The sequence below is a fragment of the Musa acuminata genome, chromosome BXJ3-4 (genome assembly GCF_036884655.1).
Source record: "Musa acuminata AAA Group cultivar baxijiao chromosome BXJ3-4, Cavendish_Baxijiao_AAA, whole genome shotgun sequence".
In the NCBI taxonomy this organism is placed as follows: domain Eukaryota; kingdom Viridiplantae; phylum Streptophyta; class Magnoliopsida; order Zingiberales; family Musaceae; genus Musa; species Musa acuminata.
The window spans coordinates 13294598-13318980 of NC_088352.1; the positions used below are offsets into that span (position 1 = coordinate 13294598).

Consider the following 24383-nt stretch of genomic DNA (forward strand, 5'->3'; position numbering starts at 1 on the left):
CCAATGAGCACCTGTATTGTATCCCTTGTGTCCCTACACGAGCAGCTATGAGACCAGCTGCATCCATCATATGGACGGGTATACAGCACACCAGTCTATTCGGTTATCACGATGTCCCTCTCGAGTAACTTATGACCGGGATTATTTAGGATATGTGTTTAAAGGTGAATCGATCTCATTATCGTGATCTCATCACGATCTAATTCCCATTGCACAAATCCAAGGAAATCACAATATATATATGCATTTATGCAATAGTTATAAAGCGATATACGCCAAAATATAATAAGCAAAAAGATTATGTATCAAGTCACACGTGCCATCACTCACGTGATTGGCTTGCTGGGCACCTATGACTAGCAATCTCCCACTTGACCTAAAGCCAATCACCTATGTGTCTGATCCCCATCAGACTCCTGTGACGCTCAAAGACAATCTGAGACAACGGCTTTGTCAGTGGATCTGCAATGTTATCTTTGGATGGAACTCTTTCCACTGCTACATCTCCTCGGGTCACGATCTCTCTGATAAGGTGGAACCTCCTCAGAACATGCTTAGATTTCTGATGAGACCTAGGTTCCTTTGCTTGAGCAATTGCCCCATTGTTGTCGCAATATAGGGAGATCGGCTCCGTGCTACCCGGCACGACTCCCAAATCTGTGATGAACTTCTTCAACCAGACTCCCTCCTTTGCTGCATCTGATGCAGCAATGTACTCCGCCTCTATGGTCGAGTCAGCAGTGGTATCTTGCTTGGAACTCTTCCAGCACACTGCTCCTCCATTCAAGGTGTACACATACCCTGAATTCGACTTGCTATCATCGACATCAGACTGAAAACTTGAGTCAGTGCAGCCTTCAACCTTAAGGCTATTACCTCCATATACTAGTAAAAGATCCTTAGTCCTTCTCAAGTACTTAAGGATACACTTTACTGCTTTCCAGTACTCCAAGCCTGGATCCGCCTGATACTTGCTCGTGACACTCAGAGCATGCGCTATATCAGGCCTAGTACATAGCATAGCATACATGATAGACCCTATTGCTGAGGCATAAGGTATCATATCCATGTTCGCCCTTTCTTCCGGAGTCTTTGGGGACATACTCGTAGAAAGCGATATCCCATGTCTCATCGGTATGAGACCTCTCTTGGAATTTTCCATGCCAAACCTTTTGACAATAGTTTCTATGTACCTGGACTGGGACAAGCCAAGCATCCTCTTGGATCTATCTCTATAGATTCTAATCCCCAAAATATAGGATGCTTCCCCTAAGTCCTTCATGGAGAAGTGTCTAGATAACCAAGCCTTTACTATGGATAGCATTCCTACATCATTCCCAATGATGAGGATGTCATCCACATATAACACAAAAAATGTGATAGCGCTCCCACTTACCTTTCTGTATACGCAAGGCTCATCTTCGTTCTTAACGAAGTCATAAGATATGATTGCCTCATCAAATCTTACGTTCCAACTTCGGAAAGCTTGCTTTAGTCCATAAATGGATCTAAGCAACCTACACACCTTATCTGGGTAGTTCTTGGACACGAATCCCTCAGGTTGCATCATATACACCTCCTCCTCGAGGTTCCCATTGAGGAATGCGGTTTTCACATCCATCTGCCAGATCTCATAATCATAGTGTGCTGCAATAGCCAATAGAATTCTGATGGATTTTAGCATTGCTACGGGTGAGAAAGTTTCGTCGTAGTCAACACCTTGCCTTTGACGATACCCCTTAGCCACTAGCCTTGCTTTATAGGTCTCTACCTTTCCATCTACTCCGATCTTTTTCTTAAAGATCCACTTGCAACCGATGGGTACAATACCTTCGGGCGCATCAACTAGGTTCCAAACCTTATTGGAGTAAATAGAATCCATCTCAGAATTCATGGCTTCTTTCTACTTCCCGGAGTCTATACTCATAATAGCCTCCTCGTAGGTCTGAGGATCAATATCCTCTACATCCTTTGCTCTAATATATCCCACATATCTCTCAGGAGGATGGGATACTCTATCAGACCTGCGTAAAGTTGATACTTGTGTATTAGGTACCTGAACAGACTCGGGTTGTAGAGTGGTGCTTGAGCTTGGTTCTCCAACCTCGCTCAATTCTATCATTCTCCCACTATCTCCGTCAAGAATGTGTTCCTTCTCAAGGAACACTGCTCTCTTAGCTACAAAGACCTTTTGGTCCTCAAGCTGATAGAAATAATACCCACAAGTTTCCTTGGGGTATCCCACAAATTTGCATCGCTCTGTCCTTGATTCTAACTTATCGGGGTTGTGTCTTCTAACATGGGCAGGGCAGCCCCAAATCTTAACAACCTTAAGATCATGCTTCTTCCCTTTCCATATCTCATATGGTGTAGACACTACCGACTTAGTTGGAACTCTGTTCAGAAGGTAAGCTGCGGTTTCTAGGGCATATCCCCAGAATGAGATGGGTAGGTCAGCGAAACTCATCATGGACCGTACCATATCTAATAATGTACGATTTCTCCTTTCAGAGACACCATTGAGTTGAGGTGTATAAGGAGGTGTCCATTGGGATAATATCCCATGGTCCTTGAGGAACTGAGTAAACTCTGTACTTAAGTATTCACCTCCTCGATCTGATCGAAGAGTTTTGATACTCTTTCTAGTCTGGTTCTCCACCTCATTCTTATACTCTCTGAATTTCTCAAAGGCTTCGGACTTGTACTTCATTAAGTACACATATCCATACCTTGAGAAATCATCAGTAAATGTAATGAAGTAGGAGTAACCTCCAATGGCATGAGTTGACATGGGTCCACATACATCACTATGTATGAGTTCCAACAACTCATTGGCTCTCTCTCCAGTTCTACTAAATGGAGATTTGGTCAGTTTTCCACGAATGCAAGGCTCACAAGTTGCATATGACACATAGTCGAATGGATCTAGATATCCATCATTTAGCAACTTTTGAATCCTTCTTTCATGGATGTGACCTAGCCTACAATGCCACAGGTACGCACTGTTCAACTCATCTCGTTTCCTTTTGGACATATTTACATTCATGATATGTGGAGTGGTGTCTAACATAAATAAACCATTATGCAATGTTCCTTTCGTGATGATCTTATCATCTAATAATATCGAACAACCATTGTTCTCAAAAACAAATTTATATCCACTAACTGTTAAACATGAAATGGAGATAATATTTTTGATAATAGAAGGAACAAAATAACATGCATCTAATGCAATAAAAGCTCCACTATGCAGATGTAGGGCGACCTCGCCAACAGCTAATACAGCAACTTTTGCTCCATTACCCATCTTGAGGTCCATCTCGCCTCTCTCTAGTCTCCTAGGCCTTGCCAGAACCTGCAACGAATTGCATATATGATAAGCACTACCGGTATCCAATACCCATGTGTTATCATAAGAGTCTGACAAATGGAGACTGATCATGAATATACCTGAAGCTTCATCAAGCTTTTGTTTCGCCCTTTCTACAAGGTACTCTTTGTAGTTTCTCTTCCAATGCCCATCTTTACCACAGTGGAAGTACTGGCCTTTGTCCTTTGCTGGGTCTTTCTTATCAACCTTTGCTTTACCTTGTTTGCCCTTGCCCTTTCCCTTCTTAAGGGACCTTTCTGCTTTCCTTTTCTTTCTGGTCTCACCAGTGTAGAGAACTGGCTTCTCTTTCTTAATAGTACTCTCTGCCTCCCTCAACATATTGAGGAGCTCTGGGAGAGTCACCTCAAGCTTGTTCATATTAAAATTCATTATGAACTGTGAAAAGGAATCTGGTAGGGACTGAAGCACAATGTCCACACACAAGTTATCCTCTAGGACCATTCCTAGACCTGTGAGTTTCTCTATCCACTCAATCATCTTTAGGACATGGTTCTGAACCGGTGTCCCCTCAGTCATCCTAGTGCGGAAAAGGCTCTTGGATATCTCATATCGTTGAGTCCTTCCCTGTTCCTCAAACAATTTACGGACATGTAGGAGAATGGATCTGGCATCCATCTTTTCATGTTGTCTCTGTAACTCTGGAGTCATAGAGCCCAACATATAGCACTGAGCAAGAGTGGAGTCATCAATGTACTTCACGTAGCGAGCGATCTCATACTCGCTTGCCCCTTCTTCGGGCGTAGGCATCACTGTATCAAGGACGTACACGATTTTCTCCGCTGTGAGAACAATTCTCAAGTTACGGAGCCAATCCGTATAATTTGGACTAGTGAGGCGGTTGACATCAAGTATGCCACGTAAGGGATTTGAAAGCGACATTTTCTGAAAATAAAGATGTAGTAGAAATGAATAACATGCAGATTTTGCAAGAAATAAACTATCAAGATATGGACTTCTATCTTAATATGCTCCCACTATTTTACTAATGAGTCACGCGACACCCTCAGCACGTGAAATGGAAGTCTCCGGCAGACTTCTAGTAGGGATCAGGATCCAATCAGCGTCTTAGTGTAACCTCGAGGGACTCGACCAATCACACTAAGCCTCAAAGGTAGGCAACTCTTGCCGATCACAACTCCTTGTGATTCCCGTCCTGTTCGGCCTCCGAATCACCATGGCCTCGAGGGACTCGACCAACCATGATGCTCGGTTAAGTCAACACCTTCGTTACAAGATGAGTCTGATTTGATGATATACCCTCGAGGGACTCGACCAAGCATACCATGCCCTCAGGTCACCGGTGACATCTCTATGTCGTAAGCAAGATAGCGAATCGCGATATAGGTGAGTCTCGAGGGACTCGACCAACTCAACCTACACCGGGAATCGGTTCCTACTCATAACGATGGAAGGCCACGTGGGTCAATCTAATTGCCTCACGTTTACCAACTTAATATTATCGAGAGATGTTTCTATAATTTGGTCTCCTAATATGACATGTCACACATATACATATTTAATATATATCTACATCGCATGCAAATATATATACATATCTAGTATGTGTATAAGCAATCACATCAGATGATCATGGACCACAACCTAATATGATTAGGCCCGAGCCAGTAGGCCTAATCACTCACATCAAGATCTATGTGTGCAACGGTGCATCTCCATGCGCTGTGATCGTCCATCTCGTCCTCGTCGGTTCCATCGACATCTTGATGCATCTCCATGCATCACGATCGTCCGTCTCGTGGGTCCCGCTATCGCATCCACGCTCCCGCTGCGCCTCCTCATGTGATTACAACTTAATCATAGGCACGCAGACCCGACAATAAACGAGAAATATAATGGAGGTTCGCAGACCTCAATAATAATAATCACAAGTACACACATCACACGGTCCATGATCATCCGTCCACACATCATAACTACTAGATAATAATAAAAAATAATAATCAACTAAACTTTTTAATTAATTAATATTTTTCTGAAATCAGGGACATGTAGGGAATTTCTCAATTCCTAAGGGTATTTTCATAATTTTAGACAAAAGACAGAAACTGGAATTTCTCAAATTCTGAGGGGCAAAACTATCTTTTGCCCAGAAAACCCTAATACCCTTTCCCCTTTTCGCTGCTGTCGCCGCCGCCACCCTGCCGGCGACGACCTATGCGGCGGGGCGAGGGCACTGCCCTCGCCTGCAGGCGGCACGCCCGCTGGCGGCGATGCCGCTGCGGGTGGGTGCCCACTTCGGGCGCCGCTGCCTCCGTATACGGTGTTGTACCGCCGGGCGGCCGCCCTTGTGGGGGGTTTCGCCCGCGAGAGCAGCGGCGGCAGGCGCCACTGCCCTGCGGCGCCTCTGCCCGTGGGCTGCCAGCCCCGCCAGCAGCAAGCCTGCTGCAAGCAGACCGTCGGCCGGCTGCTGCAGGCACAGCGCTTGCGGATGCGCCGGCGCTGTGCTGCCTGGCTGCGGTTGCCGCTGCCGCTGCTGGTGGCTGCAGGCATGCAGATCGAGGGCAGCAACTGTTGCTGCCCTTCCTCGCTTTTGCGTCAACGATTTTGACGTCAATATTCTTCCTAAACACAACACACGCAGTTCAAAACCAATCATTCGCACGAACAACCTGGCTCTGATACCACTGTTGGGAAATCATGGGGGGCGACATCATATGCGTAGCGTAAGAACAAGAAAACAAAAATCCCCGATTCCCAAAAAAGATGTTCATTGTCGTGCGAAGATTGGTGCGCAAAAATCCGCAAAACATAAAACTGCATATAGAGATTGTGTTACCTAGGGAGATCGTATATCCATGTTTCTTTGCAGATCCTTTGGAGAGGGTGAAGGAGGTCAAGCGTCCTCCTCTCTAGCGGTGATCCACACAGCAGGGTTGCGACGACGCTCCTCAAAACTCCAGGCATACTCTGAGGTGGAGAGGGAGAGGAGAATAGGAAGGGCAAGCAAAGACTCTAGCCTATGAGGTTGTGAATCCCTCCTATTTATAGAGATCCCGTGTCAAACCCTAATGGGTCCTTCCCTAGTGGGTATTGGATCTGCATCCAATAAGACAAGGGCTCCGTCGGATATCTCATATCTGAACCTCTACTCATCGCAATGCCTACCATATGTGTGTGACCCTCTAGGCCCAATATCGAGCTGGCCGTGAGTCATACCTGTCAGAACTCCTTCTAACTCAGTGAATCATTATCTCTGTAATAATTCACTCGACTCATCGACTACGGACGTACTAGGCCACTACGCCGTAGTCCCCAGACGATACAGGGGAATCCAATCCATTTGACCTGTCTGTCCTCAGTTACCATGTACCTATAGTCCCTCATCCATCTAATATCCTAGAGACCGTATATCGAGTATGGTGCTGTCAGACCCATACGGTTTCTACTCAAGTCTCTCTCTAATCGGATTCTCCCGGAGAACTCTTTCTCTCTCAACCCGAATGACCCTGGCTAGGGATTTGTCTGAGCAAGAATATATGGGATATTCCTCTCATGACGCCGGGAGTGGATGATCCTCTGTCGACACTCAATAGCCCTCGTAAGGTCGACTACCACTCCCAATGACCAGCTGTACTAGATCTGGGACAGCCAAACCTATAAGTCTGGTATCAAAGAGTGGAGCACTCATACAGGACATCCTTGGTGTCTCAAGTCTAAGGACCAGATACACCACTAGGACTACGGAATCGCTATCTGACAATAAGGCATCATCAACCATCCAACATTCTGTAAGCGGATCAATCAGTGAACTCATTCTCCAATGAGCACCTGTACTGTATCCCTAGTGTCCCTACACGAGCAGCTATGAGACCAGCTGCATCCATCATATAGACGGGTATACAGCACACCAGTCTATCCGGTTATCACGATGTCCCTCTCGAGTAACCTATGACCGGGGATTATTTAGGATATGTGTTTAAAGGTGAATCGATCTCATTATCGTGATCTCATCACGATCCGATTCCCATTGCACAAATCCAAGGACATCACAATATTTATATGGTCATATGCAATAGTTATAAAGTGATATACGCAAAAATATAATAAGCAAAAAGATTCTGTATCAAGTCACACGTGCCATCACTCACGTGATTGGCTTGTTGGGCACCTATGACTAGCACCTTTTACAGTTTTACTCCTTTTGACGGGCTTAGGAGAAAACCCTTACAAACTTTTCTCTCCTCTCTTGAAAGATCAAAACTTGGAAGAAAAGAGGGAGGAGAACTTATAGACTTTACAACACTTTTGAGCTCTAAAATCACATAGTAAGATCAAGCTTTCGGTGCCTTTTGGTTCCCCTTTCATTGTTGAAAGGGTGGGGTATTTATAGGCCCCAACCCAATTTGAATTTTGAGCTAAAAACTATTATCTCCCAGAATTTCAAGGTCTGGCGGTTGCACCGCCTGACTGGGGCGATTGCACCGCCTGGTAGAGCTTGAAGACTAAGCGTCTGGGTGGTGCCACCTCCTGTTAGGGGCGATTGCACCTCCTGCCAGAGCTCGGAGACCGAGCTCAAGAGGTGCCACCGCTTGATTGGGGCGGTTGCACCGCCCAGCTAGAGCTCGAAGACCGAGCTCAGGTGGTTGCACCTCTGTTAGAGGCGGTTGCACCGCCCAACCAGAGCTTGGAGATTGAGCCCTGGGCGGTGCCACCGCTGACCCAGGCGGTGCCACCTCTGGCCAAGTAATCTGGGTCCGAATGAGCTGATCCATTCAGCCCAATTTGGGTCTTTCAAGGGCCCAATTGCACCAAGATTAAGTTAATGGGATCACCTCCTATTTCTAACTTAATCATCGTGCTAACTACGAATTTCTTAAGGCATTTACTGTAACTTGCTCCGGTGCGTCAATCACTTCTTCCGACGAATTTCCGGCGAACATCCGACGAACCTTCGTCGATGCTCCGGCGGACTTCCGGCAAACTCTTGGACTTGCGACGATCCACTTGGCGAGTTCCAATGAGCTTTTTTTGGCAAGCTCCTGGACTTCTCGGATTTGTTCTCGCAGAACCTCTGACGACCGTCCGGACTTCCGTCGAACTCTCGAACTCCCAACGTGATCATAGTCTTGACTCCGGCGCAACTCCTACTGCATGTCTTACTTTCATCGTAGTTAATCCTGCACATGTAAAATAAAACTTCGATCGAGACAATTAATCCTAAGAAATTAACCAAGTTGTTCGGCATGTCATTGGTCCCTCGACGCTTCGTCCGATTCTTCGGCACATTGTCCTCTCTTGCGACTTATTGCCCAATCGGCCAGTTGACTCCGTAACTCCGATATCCTTAGCACAATACCCACTCTTCTTGGCCCGATGCCTGAGTCCATGGCCTGAAGCCTTCTGTCGATACGTCGACCGATCCACCGGCCCGACGTCCAATCTTCTAACATGTTCCTCCGGCACAACATGATTTTCCTGCTTTAATTATCTCATCCTGATCGGAGCATCCTGCGTCACTCAAAACACAGATTAAATCATAAACACATATCAAGTGGTTTCATCATCAAAATACGAGATTCAATAGTGTATTGATCTTTCCATAGTTTTTCATGAACTTGCGGTAGTAGCCTGTTAAACCTAAAAAGCCATATAGTAATTTTATGTTCCTCGAGATCGGCCAGTTCTGCATTGCTTCTATTTTGGAGGGGTCTACCATCACACCTTCCTCTGATATGATATGCCCAAGATATTCCACATTTTATTGAAGAAAGCAAAAATTCATAGTGGTCGTTGTGTGTTCGAAAGGCGATTTTCGGTATGTCTTTTTCACACACTCGTATTTGATGATACCCGGATCAAAGGTCCAGCTTTCTGAAGATTTATGCTCCCTTTCATCTAACAATTCATCTACTATTGGAATAGGGTATTTATCATTGATGGTTATGCCATTGAGAGCTCGGTAATCAATACATATTCACCATGTTCCATCCTTTTTGCGTACAAGTAGCATCGGTGAAGAGTAGAGGATGTAACTTGGCCAAATAACTCCTATTTTAAGCATCTCTTTTACAATCCTTTCTATTTCATCCTTCTGGAGATGTAGATATTGATATGACCGAGTATTTGCTAGAGGTTTTCCTGGAAGAATCATTATATAATGATCATGCCGACGGGTAAGAGATAGGTTGTGCGGTTCATCAAATATATATGAAAATTCAGCAAGCAAAGGAAGTAGGCTTGGATCTTCAAATTCTATTGGCTCTCCCTTAGTTTTCTACTCAAGTTGTACTAAAAAGCCACTGTATGCTTTTATGCAAAACCTTCTCCATTTGTTGTGTGCAAATCATCATTACGTCGCTCCCACATTTCCCGTGCAGTATCACCTGTTTCTCCTTACTGTAAAATTTCATAATTAGTTACATAAAATTTCAAGAAATATCACCTAATATCGTCAACCATTTAATTCTGAGCATGGCCTCATGATCATCAAGAGGGAGGAGGAAGAAATATGCAATTATCTCTTGGTCTTGCAGTAATAGTTTCACTCGCGGGCGCCTATGATCATACTTTAAAATCCATCCGTTGGTGACCTTAACGTCAAACCTGCTACAATTCTCGATAAGTAAGGCCATCTAGATAGCAACCTATTGTTTAAGAAGTTATTAGTACTGCCCGTGTCGATAAGAACAGTGATCGGTTGTTGTTTGAGAAGGCCTTCAACTTTCATCGTTTACGGGTTTGAGTGGTCGGCTAGTGTATGTACCGTAATTTCGGTCGGTTGTGGTTCTTCTTCTGTATCTCTTCCTTTATATTCAAGGCTCTCTTCTAGATGTTCAATGACCTCTTCTTCTACTGGTTCAATTATAAAAAGACTCCCTTTACTATAGCGATGCGCATGGCTCGTCACAATGCCAACATAACCCCTTCGCAGATCGCTCCCTAAGTTCTTCTCTTGTCAAACTTTTTAGTGTAGGGACTCGGTTGATAGTAGGAGTAAGGGCTTCTATATTGCTGGTTGGGGAGCAACCCTATTCCTCCGGGTTTCATAGTTCAATCACTCCTCTTGAAATCGTGTAAAAGAGATGGCTGCCATAAGCGTGTACGGTTGTTGTGCTTTAACTTCTCCCCAGATCTCCAGCTTCAAGCCCTCAATGAAGGTCCCCAATAGCTGTTTTTGAGACCAATCACGAGTTTGATTAGATAACTTTTTAAACCTGGTTTGGTACTCCTGAATGGTGGAGGTTTGTCGGATCTTTGCTAGTTGTCCATCAATGTTCTCGTAATCAGTTGGTCTGAAGCGGATCAGCAGTCCTTCTTTGAATTGTCACCATGAGAGGATTCCATGAGTGTGTTCAAACCATTCAAACTATTGTATGACATCCCCTTCAAGATTTATAGCCGTAATTTTCACCATAGATGCATCCGTGATTTTGTGGTACCGAAAATATCGCTCTACGCATGAGATCCAACCAATCGGGTCTCCTTCTTCCCATCTAGGGAAGGCCACCCTCATGCGTGGATAATTGGGATCGGTTATAGAGCCTCTCTTCCCTTGGAAATCATCTCTTCGGGCTTGGTGCGATTGGGCAAAGCTCTCTCCTTGATATGATTTCTTCGGGCTTAGTGGTCGGCCCAATCTGAATTCGGTAAAGAGCGTCCAAATCTTATCCTCCATTCACACCTCGAAAACTTCAAATTTAGCATTGATTATCTCATCAGATGCCATAGTATATGCCTCCAAACATGTGATGTTAAGATCTCTCTTTTGTTGTCGGGTTAAAGTCATGTATAGGTTGAGAGAAGTGATGGTCAAAAGGGTTGGTGAATCGGTAGATTTAGGCTACCGTTTAGGCTTGTTTTGTGGTTGTTTTGGGTGCAGTTTGAGAGTGTGGTTTAGTAGAGTTTTAGGGCTATGGATGAAAGTTTTGGATCTATGGTAGATGGCTGCAAAGGTTTGATAGAAATCAGTGGAAGTTGCTACAAATATGTGTTATCTTGTAAGAGCATAATTGTCATCGAAGAAACAATGGTTTCTCGATAAAATTTCCACCAAAAACTTAAGAGATTTGAGAAGAGAATTGACAGCAATATCTCAGTTTATATGACAGCATAGATGTCTAATTTAATTAAGAAAATTTCGATGGTAACAGCAAGAAAATTGGTGTAAGTTACAATAGCAGAATTTTCGTTGAAAATTTTCAACGGTTTACGATGAAAATTTATAGTAACACAATCATTTTTAGAGATGAATTCCTCAATAGATCAATCTTAGATGGAAGCCAAGATAATCCATGAAGTATATAAGAAATTTCATTCAAAAAAGATTGTAAATAGATGAGTTAAGGCAATAATATGCGGATGAAATATTTTGCAACACATATTTTCAAGTGTAGCAGATTGGACGTAAAAGATCAGTGGTTTATATTAAGAATTTTTCGATAAAACCAAAGGAAAATCTACTGTTATGAAGTGTCAAAGCTATCATAAAAATTTCGTATAGATTTGGAAAAAAAAAGGTAGTATCAAGATCAAATAAATAGTGTTATGTGGTTGAAATTTTTCAGTGCAGATTTTCAAGTATAGTAGATTAGATGTAAAAGATCAATGGTTTATATTAAGAATTTTTTGATAAAACCAAAGGGAAATCTACTGTTAGGAAGTGTCAAAGCTGTTATAAAAATTTTGTAGTGATTTGGATAGAGAAAACGTAGTAGCGAGATAAAAAAATTTGGGTTACGCAATTGGAATTTTGTAATGTATCTTTCATCGTAGAGATGAAAACTTTGCGATGAAAAGTTTATGCAGTAATTTTAGAATAATTTTTTTTTTATTTTCAAATAAGGATAACTAAATTGCAGTGGCAGTAAGGTATGAAACCAAAACCTATTGCAATTCATGGGGAGATCAAAGGATGATCCGTAGTGGTGGAGATGATGATGGAATTTGGCAATGATCTGTTAAGCAATTGTGGGAATTGCTTTGGGTGGTTGTGGAGGGTTGATGGATGACTATGGAAGGGCATCGAGATACCAAGAACGCTGCTCTGATACCAGGTGCCCTTGCAGATTCTAAACTTGGGGTTGATTTCTTTATGGGATCGGCCTCCTTGGAACTCTATAGGGGTTCCTCCCTCTAAGTTGCTGCTCAAAGGTTATTTATAGGGCTTGTAAACCTTAACTCCTAATATGACTCCTATTTCTAACAAACTCTTAATATGACTCCTATTCCTTTACAACTCCTAATTTCTCTAAGAAACAACCTCATAACCTTAGCTGGCCTTTTCACCTCTTTAATAGGGATCGGCTTAAGTATGTTTTACATGAATATCCCTCTCGATTAGGATTCTCCTAACTAGAATCCTAACACTCGCCTACCGACCTATCTATTGGGTCAAACCGACATCTAGGTCCGAGATGACCTCGTTAGTATGGCCAATCACGAGGAAGGTGGCGTCCAGGTAAACTGTACTACCCAGCGCCACGTCGACGCTGCAATTCTCCCGCTCACAATGTGCATCAGACGTCGCCACCGTGGGTTCCATCTCAACCCTTGCGTCCCCACGGCGTTGATGGCGTGGCAGCCATTGCGTCGTGAATTTCGCTATTCGCTGTTCTGGCGCAAACAAAATAGGAAGGGAGATGGTCAGATTTGTTGATTTGGTTCCGCCAAAAAAACGCACCAGACGCGGCCCCAGTTTTGTTCGTGCGCGACGATTTCACGGGGCCCTATATGTTTCGCCAATCACAACGCGTATAAGGACTGCTCAGTCTCTAAATTGTTGGTAGGTCGGGTTGGGGGGCGGAGGATAGAGCTCGGCGCGACTCCCTTCCCTTCATTTGACGCAAAGAAGCAACCAACCTGTTGCTGCCTCCTTCCCTTACCCCTTTTTGTCCGACCACTGGCTAGTAACCTTAGCCCACCGTCATAAGAAGAGACGGTCGATCCATCGTGCTATACCGTGATTGTTGGAGTTCTCGTCCTCTTTTTTCGATCCTTCTCTAACTGCAAGGTGCGTCCTCCTCCATCCCGTTTCTCCGTTCCTTCTCGAGCGGTATTGCCTTCTGATTTCGTCTGCCTCGAGCTCGGTGTCCTTGGACCCGTTCCTTTAGTGTTTGCGATCAGAAGCCGTTGGATTTATGATGCATGGACCGGTCAAAATGACGAATCATTTATCTCTTTCGATCTTTAGTCATAATCATTGCCATGTACGAATTATATGCCACATTAGCGAGTACGGGGTGCAATCTGGCGAGCGATAGCTTGATGGGAGAACAAAAAAATGCGCGAGTCTGTTTGGCAGATGATAAATTGGATGAGATTGTGATCTGGTTATCATTAATGTCATATTTCGAGGGTATTTTTTATGAGATTGTGTATGATGTTGTAATTGTCTAGGTGTTCTTTGCCTTTTAATGTGCCAATTTCCGTTGGCTTCATTGTTATCATTATTTTTTCTCTTCTGATTTCTATATGATCTGAAGGACTATATATGTTGGTGAATCTAATCCTTTTCTCACTTTTGCTACTTTAGAGTTGGAGCTCAATTGCCACGCTCTGAAAGCATGGAAACAGTGAATTCTGCGGTTGCGCAGACCAAGCTCCTTCATTTAAGGGGTCGAAACAATAATGGCTCTCTCGGTTTGTAAGGGATACTCCCCATTTTCTTGGTTGCTTTTGATAAATGAACCTAATATTGAGATCGACTTGTGGGTTTATATCTCAGTAAACCGTTCGTCTTTCCTATATAAAAAGATAAACAGAGAGCTTATTGCCAATTCAATTTCAGGTCAATGCGCAGGCGAAGTACATATGTCTGTTGTATAAAATTTACCTTCCATTCATCAGATAATGGTCTTCAGGAAACTGATAAGTCTCTGGAGTTACCATCATTTTCCTGTCTTTCGTCTGATGTTGGCAAAATGAAATTTGCTAAACAAACACATATGCTGGTCAAGAAGTATAACCAATCCAGGAGAACAAATTATTCTGCTGAAGCATGTACATATGATGGTAAAGTTCTCAGTAATGCTTCAAGTGCTGCACAAGAAAGGGTTGGGGTGCTGCTGTTGAATCTTGGAGGTCCAGAGACCCTTAACGATGTTTAACCATTCCTTTTCAATTTATTTGCTGATCCAGTAAGTCAATTCATCAACTATTGAAAAAAAAAAAAAAGACTTTATATCTATCTTATGTGTGCTTACTTGTTTTGTATTTGGAATTTTGGTTCATTCTGCTGACTTCATTAGTAACTATTCTACTTGCAATAGTCAACCTTTTGAGCAAATAAGAATTTGAGAAAATAAATTATGCTGGCTAGAATTTTTTAATTGTTATAAGTCTTTTACATGATTAATAAATAGAAAATTTCTGTGTGAATAAGGCAGCAAATGTTCCTCAATCTTTACCAGCCTACAATAGATGTTGATCCTTTTAGAGATGCTAATGCATGCTACAGCTGGGATAGGATAGCTTTATATAAGATGAACTGATGATAAATAGGTATTCCTGCTTGATGCGACACAGATAATTTGGATTTTATTGGTTTTTTCGGGTTTCCAAGGAAATTTCCTCCTTGAGCTAGTGTTTGAAACTAATGGCTCTGGATTCTTAATTAAAATTGGAAACTCAACAGTTCAGATTTTAAACTTGGATCTACATACATACCAGTCGTAACCATCATTGATGGTTGAAATAAAGTAAATTGATCATTTCTGTTCGTCATGTGATGGCTTAGAGTTCTTGGTATTGAGACAAAAAAAAAAGAAGTGAAGAGTTAAATACTCACAGAAACCTGGTGAAGGAAATATACTATAAACAAGGTTGTTGAGTAATCCCACCTAGAAATTTCTGTTTTACTAGCACTGCAAAAGGTGGAGTCAGTTATAGAAGAAATAGACAAAACTTTACATTTTCTATGGGGTAAAGTTACTGTCTGTTCAATACCCTCAGAATGCAAGCCATCGTGTAAAAGAGAATAAACAGGAGGATACTAACCCAAAGCTTTATTCATGTATGGAAAGCAGCCCCAAAGGAGAAATTTTTATAGGACAGCCACATGTTTTCTAGGGATCCTTCGCCATATTTGGACAATGCATTCCTAATAAAAGGTTTTATTATGTAAGGAAAGTCATTCTTTAGGAAAATAAAAAGGGACAATAAGGATATGCCTTCCATGAGGGAAAAATAGGTATAACATTGACAGATAGGGAAAGAAGCAGAAGGCTGAAAACAAATCATAGAGTGGGTGTGCATGCGTTTTCTCTTGGTTGGCACATTGCTAATACAATTTTAATATCAGGGAATGGTGCAATGGTCATAATTGGTGTACCATCACAAATATTATTGCAAATAGTGTAACTATCGAAACATGCATGTGATAAAAACCAATTGTTTTTTGTTTCCAATTTCACGAATGCCTGTGAAAATTTTTGTCATTAATGCTGCACATAATATTTTTTTTGGAATGATTTTATTTCATTTTCAATTGTTTTGACTTAAGAGTTCTTTTCTACTGCTCTACTAGGATATTATACAACTTCCTAGGTTATTCTGGTTTCTCCAGCGACCACTGGCCCAACTAATGTCAGTTTTCAGAGCTCCAAAAAGTAAGGAGGGTTATGCTGCCATTGGTGGTGGATCACCATTACGGAGAATTACTGATGATCAGGTTTGCAATTTGATTTTGGTAACATTTCCTTATTTTTCCTGGAGATACATCTTCACATCACAAAGGCCTGGTGATTTGGTGGAATGTTTTGTCATTAGAATTTAGAAGTCTTATTTTTCAAAGCCAAAAATTTGCTAATGACGAGCTTATCACTGGAGAATCTGCTGGCGTGAGCATTGAAACTGGCCCTTGAAGACAAGGATCTGCAAGCTGATGTATATGTTGGTATGCGATATTGGCACCCTTTCACAGAGGATGCTCTTCATCAGGTTTGTCATTGCACTTGGCATGCTCATGGGAAACAAGTTGCTCAATGTTCAATATGACATCCCTCCTTGCTGTAGTCATCTGCTGCATTTCTCATTATCTTATAATTGTTTCGTCTGATGCCAATTGGCTCTTCAATCCTAAAACTATACGTCATATCATAGGCAAACCAAAATTATCTTGTTTCTTCATGTGGTGACAGTATTCATGCAATATATATATAGTTTACTCAGAAGAACAGTAATTCTTTTTGGTAATATGATGCATGGAATGTCCTTGCTTTACTCTAAGCTCTCTGGCTAATTGTTTAGTTAATTATGACTATTTACCTATGCGATCACAGATAAAGAAGGACAAAATAACAAAGCTCGTTGTGCTTCCACTTTATCCTCAATTCTCTATATCTACTAGTGGTTCTAGCATCTGTGTTCTCCAGAGCATCATCAGGTGGATAACAGTTTCTTATTTGTCTCTCTACTTTGTTGACTTGTCTTACACTTTACATAATCACATTGCAGGGAAGATGTTTATTTTACAAGATTGCCAATTTCTATCATCGAATCATGGTATCAACGTGAAGGGTATATTAACTCAATGGTTGACTTGATAGAAAATGAGCTATTAATTTTCTCTAAGCCAGAGGAGGTAATTCATACTGATCTTGTGAATGTGTGATTTACGTTAATCAGCTTTCTTCTACTTTGTCAGTTATGCCATGATGTCATATGGTGGTTTTTCCTGTAGCCTCACATGTATTATATCTACCACAACATTTTTAATTCCAAATTGTATAGAATTTATATCAACATATTGTGCTAAGCTTCATAAACTATGCAAGGAGAGCCATGGAAGTTGCTTTGTTAAACCAGCAATCTTTTGCGTGAACGACAGCCAATGAACAACATTGAAAAGTGATGGTGTGGTGCTCTGATTTTGCTTTTAGTTCTCTTTTTTTTTGCCTTTTCACCTCTGTTTTCTGCTCGTTTCATATTGAGAGCAAAAATTGTTTTCCCAAACATGCTTTTCGTATTGTCTTTGGATTTGGATTGATGAAATTAACTGGATGATGCGAAAGAAACACAAATTGCGGCATCTAAAATCAGGCATGAAGATGTTTTCATATCTAATTTGGGGCACTGCTGTTCTTACATTTATGGTTTGTGATACTGCTGTTAAAGCATAAAGTGTTTTTCTGCAGCATATTCATTTAGGGATTAGTTGGTGAAAAAAGTCAGCTAAATGGATATCAAAAGGTTTTGTTGCTGCTCCGGATAGAGATTCATGCATTTGCTAATGAATTTATCCTTGCCCCATATTCGTGATATGATGCCCCGAGTAGCTCGGCATTGTTTCTGGATACTTATGTTGGCATGTTTCTATTTGGCTTGTGAGGGTAGGTCATGGTATTCTTTAGCGCACATGGAGTTCCACTTAGTTTTGTCGAGGATGCAGGAGATCCATACAGAGATCAGATGGAAGAGTGTATTGCTTTGATCATGGATGAGTTGAAATCTAGAGGAATTCACAATCACCACATTCTGGCTTATCAGGTAGTGTGAGTTTATATAGGCGCTCAAAGCTTTGTACATGCCTCGTATCGAGATCTCTATGGTTTCTCAGACAGACTTCAGAATTAATCTCATCACTTGATCCTGTAGTTTCCTCATCATTTTTCTTAATTCTTGCAGAGCCCAGTTGGGCCTGTTCAATGGTTGAAGCCTTATACTGACGAAGTAATTGTTGAGCTTGGCCGGAGAGGTATAAGGAGCCTTCTGGCTGTTCCTGTCAGGTAACTTTTCATTATGTCAAACTTCACGATTGCAAATAATTATGAGATTGAGCTAAATTTGACTATGATTTTGACAACATATCATATTCTCAATGGTTATTTAATAATATAGTCTATCGATGCATGGATATTTAATAAAATAGTCTATCAATGCTGCATTGCACAATTGTATCAATTATTGTCTTCTTGACCCCTATTTGACAGATTGTTTTATCAATAGATGTAATAGAATCCTTGTTGTTTCCCATTAATGTAGAATGTTATCTTTCTGATCACCAAGGTCTTTTGATTGATCATACTTGCCTCTTTTTTGCTGGATGGTTGTTTTGATAGTCAGGCATATTGTGCCGCTTGATTTTCCATGATTACACCCATATAATTGTTTAATGCATCATATTTTGGTAGCGAATTGCAGCTTTATATCCTTCCCCTAGTGCACATACATTTATTTATATGCCAGATTTTTCGCTTAGGAGATTTGTTGGATCACATTCATATGTTATAACAATTCATGAATTGGTTAGCTTGCTTGAGTAATTGAGGACCATCTCCTGATTTACTGTTTACATTTATGGCATAGCCACTTAGATTCATCTTTTTAAAATAGTAAATTTAGGTCACCATAAACCTCTGCCTTGACGAAAGATTTGCTTGGTTGGGGGTTTGTTTATGCCTTTGCTTGACTAGCTCTCCATTGCCAATTTTTTAAATCCAGTGAATCCTGACCTACTTATATTTAGGATGCCAAGAGGGAATCTCATCCTTGTGCACTAAATTGTAGTGCAGGAGCCAATCAGCAGTGATTCGCATTGGGAAGGAATCATAAAATGGAATCTAGTTGGACGTTTTGTGTTTTCACAGTGATTACGATTCTGATATTTCTGTGCTGTCATTTCTTTTACCAATCAGCAGTGAGTGAGCATATTGAAACTCTAGAAGAGATTGATATGGAGTACAAGCACTTGGCTCTGCAATCAGGCATTGAGAATTGGGGCAGGGTGCCAGCTCTGGGCTGCACCTCATCCTTCATCTCAGATCTAGCGGATGCTGTGATCGAAGCCCTCCCTTGTGCTTCTAGATCAAGTACAAGGAGCGCGCCCAGTCAATGTGAGACCGAGACAGAACCTGTGATCAACCTGTTTTTTGGATCCATCTTTGCATTTGTGCTGTTGCTGTCGCGTAGAGTGATTTCTGCGTTCAGGAATTTCCTCTTCTGACGTGTTTCCTCGAGACATGATTCTTCTGATGAACCGCATGTCTTTCTGATAACCAAAGTCCAAGAAGCAAACTTTTAGGATGAATTCGCTTGCATTGGGGAGGGAGCGGTACAAACAGTCTTCTCGGTTGGTTACAAACGGGCCATACATACCATTGCGACCATTTCAGTGTATTATTAGCTGGGAAAAAAAAAAATCTTCTACTGGATATTTCAACCATCCAAATATTTTAGCTTTCGTCATTAAACGCACATCGTGGAGAAGTAGTTGCATGCTTCGATGTCCGACCGTCCTATCCTACTACTGTAGCTTTTTTTTTTTTTTTTTGTGTAAGGTGATGATACTTCACAGGATTACTTTCTTTCCTATATGCCACTGCAGCATCTTTGGATGTGAAAGGAATGATATGCCAATCTCATACGCAAGCATCAATACCAGGTACTGTTACTTGGCTTCAATTGCAACCCACCTACATAATTAATCGATCGACCTTCTTATTAGCAATTTCACATTTGTTTCCCACTAATAGCTTTGATCACTGGCATCATATTTACTCCAGCGAGACATGCCTGGGATTTCATTTCAAAGTTTGCACGCATTTTGTTCCGTGCTTCTTCTGCATACGAAGCCACTAATGAACATCCATCCATAGTATTGATGCTATGTGTTATGAGAATGGTTTATAGGGACGAAGAGTTACACGAACGACGACGAAGGCTGTTTGTCCAGTAGACCAGTTTGTCTGGTTTTAATTTGTCCTATCTATGCTTTATTAGGAATCCAAACTGATGTGTGATGACACAGTTGGTGATTCTTAGACCAAACGTAAGTCTCATTCTTCTCGTGCACCGCGGCTTACATCTTAAGTTTGTCTGTTTTTGATTTGTCTTATCTATGCTTTTATGTGTGATGACAGAGTCCATGATTCCATTTACCAAACAGAAGCCACGTTCTGTTTAGTTTTGGTTTTATTTCAATTTCTGGAAAGTGACTTCTTAAATAACAAAGCACTTTTCAATAGACGAAAAGATGGAAGGGGTTGAAAAGAATAAAGATGTCAAGATGCTTTCCACAGATGGGAGCATATTTCCCTCTTCGGAGACACACAACCTGTTGACGACATGCAATCCAGGAACCTCCGCACCAGCTCCCACTCCATCCCCTTCCATAACTTGCCCACCTTCCCTTGTGGCTTAAGCTTGGAGGTTTAAAGGTGTTCCCCATCGATGACTTGCAAAGGAACGACCATATCCATGGCTAATTTACTTTCTGCCTCGATATTGAACAAAGTCAAATCCTTCTCTTCCGTGAAAGTTGGATTCGATGGTTTTCGAATTTATTCCTCCAAATAAGTTTGTTTATATATGTAAATATATATATATATAAATATGTATATGTATATATATATATGTATATATATATATATATATATGTATATATATATATATATGTATATATATATATATATATATATATATATATATAGTTGAAGTTAATCTCTATTAACTTAATATTATTTGATTATCATAAATACCCTAGATATATTATTTTTACAATTATTAAATTTAAATCGACATCGGCAGGCTAATATTATTAGTGGTTTAGTTTTGATACACATACAGAGGAATCTTACGAAACTTGTGCGTAGGGGCCCACATGGCCCATAGGATATGTCGAGGTATTCTGGGACACGTATCGTATCGTTCACCTCCAAGCAGCTCATTTGCGGATATGGAGACGCAGGTGGGCCCTAGTGAGCATCACCTCTGTCCCCAGTGGGAAGGCGGATAGCTATCGGACTCCGCAAGCGAATGCATTCTTTTTCTGGCCTGAGATTCTTTCACCCGATCCCACACCTCCAACGAGCTCGAGCGTGTACGGTCGTGATTCGTCAACCAAGAGCAACGGATGACGGTCGTCCACGTCGGCTCTGGAGCAGATCCAACGGCGGAGATATCCGTATTACGGGGGAAGAACACCCTATATAAACGCGTCACTCCCGACAACCTTTCCCTCGTGCTCTCTCTCACTCTCACTCTCACTCGCTCCCCCTCCTTCTGTACCTGTTACGAAGTAGGCGATGTTGATCGGATACATTCGCCTTGGGTGGTCCAAAACCGATACGATGGCCCGTTTCGCTGTCGGCGCACTTCGCCTCCTCCTCCTCCTCCTGCCACTCTTCCTCGTCGACTCCCGCCTCGACCATATTGGGGTGTCGTCCGATCAGGCGACGAACACGATCAACGGCGATGACGAGATCGTGGGGACGAGATGGGCGGTGCTCATCGCGGGATCCAATGGCTATTACAACTATCGTCATCAGGTGGGTGCATCGTTCCCCGGCCATCCTTGTTCCTTCCACGTAACGTCACGACGCCAACATTACTGTATCTCTACTTTTTTGATGCAATCTGATGTCTTCCTTCTTACCATTCTCATATATCAATCGTGGGTTATTTTATATTGCTATAGAGTTAGAGCTGCATGCATTTATTCTCATTTATCAATCGTAGGTTACTAGCGTATGGTTATAGAGTTAGAGATGCATGCATGCATGCATGCATGTTTGTGATAGTATAAAGTGGTATGTATATATATTCAATTGAATACATATCTTGATTCAATATTCGGTTGGATTTTGCCTTGAAGTCCACAATTTTCTTTTCTTTGAAACCTTTCTGCAGGCTGATGTCTGTCATGCATATCAAATCTTGAGGAGGGGCGGGCTAAAAGATGAGAACATCGTTGTTTTCATGTACGATGATATTGCAAACAATGAGGAAAATCCTATTCCCGGAGTCATAATCAATGATCCCCAGGGTGAGAATGTGTATGCGGGAGTACCAAAGGTTTGCATTTGCTTTGTTTATGAATAGGGTTATCGTCCATCATTATCATCGACCATTTAATTTCTATGATATCTGAGTATGACTTGCATGCATGCATGCAGGACTACGTTGGAGATGATGTTAATGTGAACAACTTCTTCGCCGTTCTCCTTGGAAATAGGACTGCTCTGACCGGAGGAAGCGGAAAGGTCATTGATAGCAGTCCGGATGATTACATATTCGTCTACTACACCGATCACGGTGGGCCTGGAGTTCTTGGTTAGTAGGACGCTTTAAATGTTCTCAACTGGTTTAACGCTTTCGTTCCATGGTTGTCGAGTGATATTGGAGAGGAAACTAATACATTGACCTAAAAATTTGCCAGGGATGCCCACTTATCCTGACCTTTATGCCGATGACCTGATTGCTGTGTTGAAGCACAAGCATGCAACAGGATCCTATAAAAGCATGGTAACATCCACATTTATACACTATCTATCATCTGGACATACGTGCATATACTCTTTTATATACGATAATATTTCAGGTGTTTTACTTGGAAGCTTGTGAATCTGGGAGTATCTTCGAGGGCCTTCTGCCGAACAATATTAATATATATGCCACAACAGCCGCCAACGCCATGGAAAGCAGTTATGCAACCTACTGCCCGGGGATGTTCCCCAGCCCTCCTCCACAATTCACCACCTGTTTGGGGGACTTGTATAGTGTTTCCTGGATGGAAGACAGGTGCGTATTACTACTAAACCAACTGTCCCTCCTGCTATCTATCACATACATATGAGGAATGTCTTTTTACCGTCATCGCGTACGCGCACACATACACACACACACATACACTTTTTTTATTCTATCATGACATGTATTGATGATGCACAAATTTATTGCAACGTCTCATTCTCTCTGTTCTACCTCCACCTGATGTATGTGCTTTCCTGAAATGAAGTACTTCTTTGCACACATACATACATACCTCTTGAGAAATTCCCAATCTTCAATGTCACGGATATTGTTTTCCGGTTCTAGTTCTATAGTTATCTCACAGGGTCGTTTTCTTGCATGATCAGCTACGTACATGATTGGCGGACCGAAACCCTAGCGCAACAGTATCAGCTAGTAAGCGCTTAGTGCTGGAGTTTCCTCCTCCTCTTATCACCTGTGGATCTAATATACTTGTTGTGCTTTTGGTGTTTGCAGGTCAAAAATAGAACCGCAGTTCATAACACATACTACTTTGGCTCACATGTCATGCAATATGCGGATCTGCGTCTAAACACACAGAAACTTTCTTTATACGTGGGTTTCGATCCTTCCGGTGATGGTGTCACTCCTGTTGCTAATCCTTTGCCATCGTCAACACAGACGGTGGTGGTAAACCAACGTGATGCGGAACTAATTCATTTCTGGCTCAAGGTTGGGTTTCTTCGTACCAAATTCTTTGATGTTATGGATTCCAAACATCGCTGGCAACTAATAAATAGGCTTTGTTTCTCTTCCAAGTTGCACAAGGCATCCGAAGGTTCCCCTCAGAAGTTGGATGCTCAAAAGCAATTGCTCCAAGTATTGGAGCATCGATCGCACGTAGATAAGAGCGTACGACTTATTGGGAATCTTCTTTTCGGTTCTGAGAATGGGCCACGAGTACTGGAGAGTGTTGGAGCAGCAGGACAGCCCTTGGTGGATGATTGGTCATGCCTCAAATCGATGGTGGATCTTTTTTCGCCCATTCATTCCTTTGGTCCGCGTCTTATGCTTTCGCTAAAACCACAAATCCCCAATTAGTTTTTGATGATGGACCACGTCGAATATTCAGATGCCAAAACCATTTTGATGATCGAATATTCATTCTGTAACATTAGATCCTGGCTCATCTTAGCACCTCACCTCACTTCTGACCTCTCTGCTGCGTGCAGGTACGAGCTTTTGAAACATATTGCGGCTCTCTATCTCGATATGGGATGAAACACCTGCGATCGCTAGCCAACATCTGCAATGCGGGTGTGAGGGTGGAAGCCATGACCAAGGTGGCTGCCGAAGCTTGTCCCAACGTTCCCTCCAACACCTGGAGCCTTCTCCCCAAGGGTTTCAGTGCCTGAACAAGATGGTCCGACCGTATCTGAAATAAGATTTACATCAGATTTTCACTCTTTGAAATCATCTTGTTTGGGATGTCACAATAAAGTGACTCGTGATACTGTTCCATCAGGCAGTTGAAGATTGATCCCAAATCATATCCCATTAATCA

General features: G+C 42.0%; 2 protein-coding genes across 2 annotated transcripts; both read left to right on the top strand.

Annotated features, from left to right (window-relative positions):
- Window positions 1-12920: 12920 nt before the first annotated feature.
- Window positions 12921-20166, top strand: LOC135636354 (ferrochelatase-2, chloroplastic-like). Its single transcript, XM_065148043.1, has 9 exons — window positions 12921-12993; window positions 14198-14431; window positions 16194-16288; window positions 16630-16733; window positions 16805-16931; window positions 17684-17836; window positions 17975-18075; window positions 19674-19730; window positions 19852-20166. The coding sequence occupies exons 1-9, from the start codon at window positions 12921-12923 to the stop codon at window positions 19925-19927; spliced, it is 1020 nt and encodes a 339-aa protein (XP_065004115.1). The 3' UTR covers window positions 19928-20166.
- A 1864-nt stretch (window positions 20167-22030) lies between these two features.
- Window positions 22031-24315, top strand: LOC135636840 (vacuolar-processing enzyme-like). Its single transcript, XM_065148924.1, has 8 exons — window positions 22031-22141; window positions 22243-22399; window positions 22506-22591; window positions 22668-22867; window positions 23206-23254; window positions 23336-23551; window positions 23639-23845; window positions 24052-24315. Exons 1-8 carry the CDS (start codon window positions 22046-22048, stop codon window positions 24232-24234), a joined length of 1194 nt encoding a protein of 397 aa, XP_065004996.1. The 5' UTR covers window positions 22031-22045; the 3' UTR covers window positions 24235-24315.
- Window positions 24316-24383: the final 68 nt, after the last annotated feature.

Excerpts from the sequence above, each read along its gene's own strand:
- LOC135636354 (XM_065148043.1), top strand. The coding sequence starts at position 12,921 with ATGGCGTGGCAGCCATTGCGTCGTGAATTTCGCTATTCGCTGTTCTGG. Across the intron at positions 12,994-14,197 it reads ACAAAATAGGAAGGGAGATG|ATAATGGTCTTCAGGAAACT; the intron begins GTCAGATTTGTT and ends TCCATTCATCAG. Across the intron at positions 17,837-17,974 it reads ACCACATTCTGGCTTATCAG|AGCCCAGTTGGGCCTGTTCA; the intron begins GTAGTGTGAGTT and ends TAATTCTTGCAG.
- LOC135636840 (XM_065148924.1), top strand. The coding sequence starts at position 22,046 with ATGTACGATGATATTGCAAACAATGAGGAAAATCCTATTCCCGGAGTC. Across the intron at positions 22,400-22,505 it reads CGGTGGGCCTGGAGTTCTTG|GGATGCCCACTTATCCTGAC; the intron begins GTTAGTAGGACG and ends AAAATTTGCCAG. Across the intron at positions 22,592-22,667 it reads CAGGATCCTATAAAAGCATG|GTGTTTTACTTGGAAGCTTG; the intron begins GTAACATCCACA and ends ATAATATTTCAG.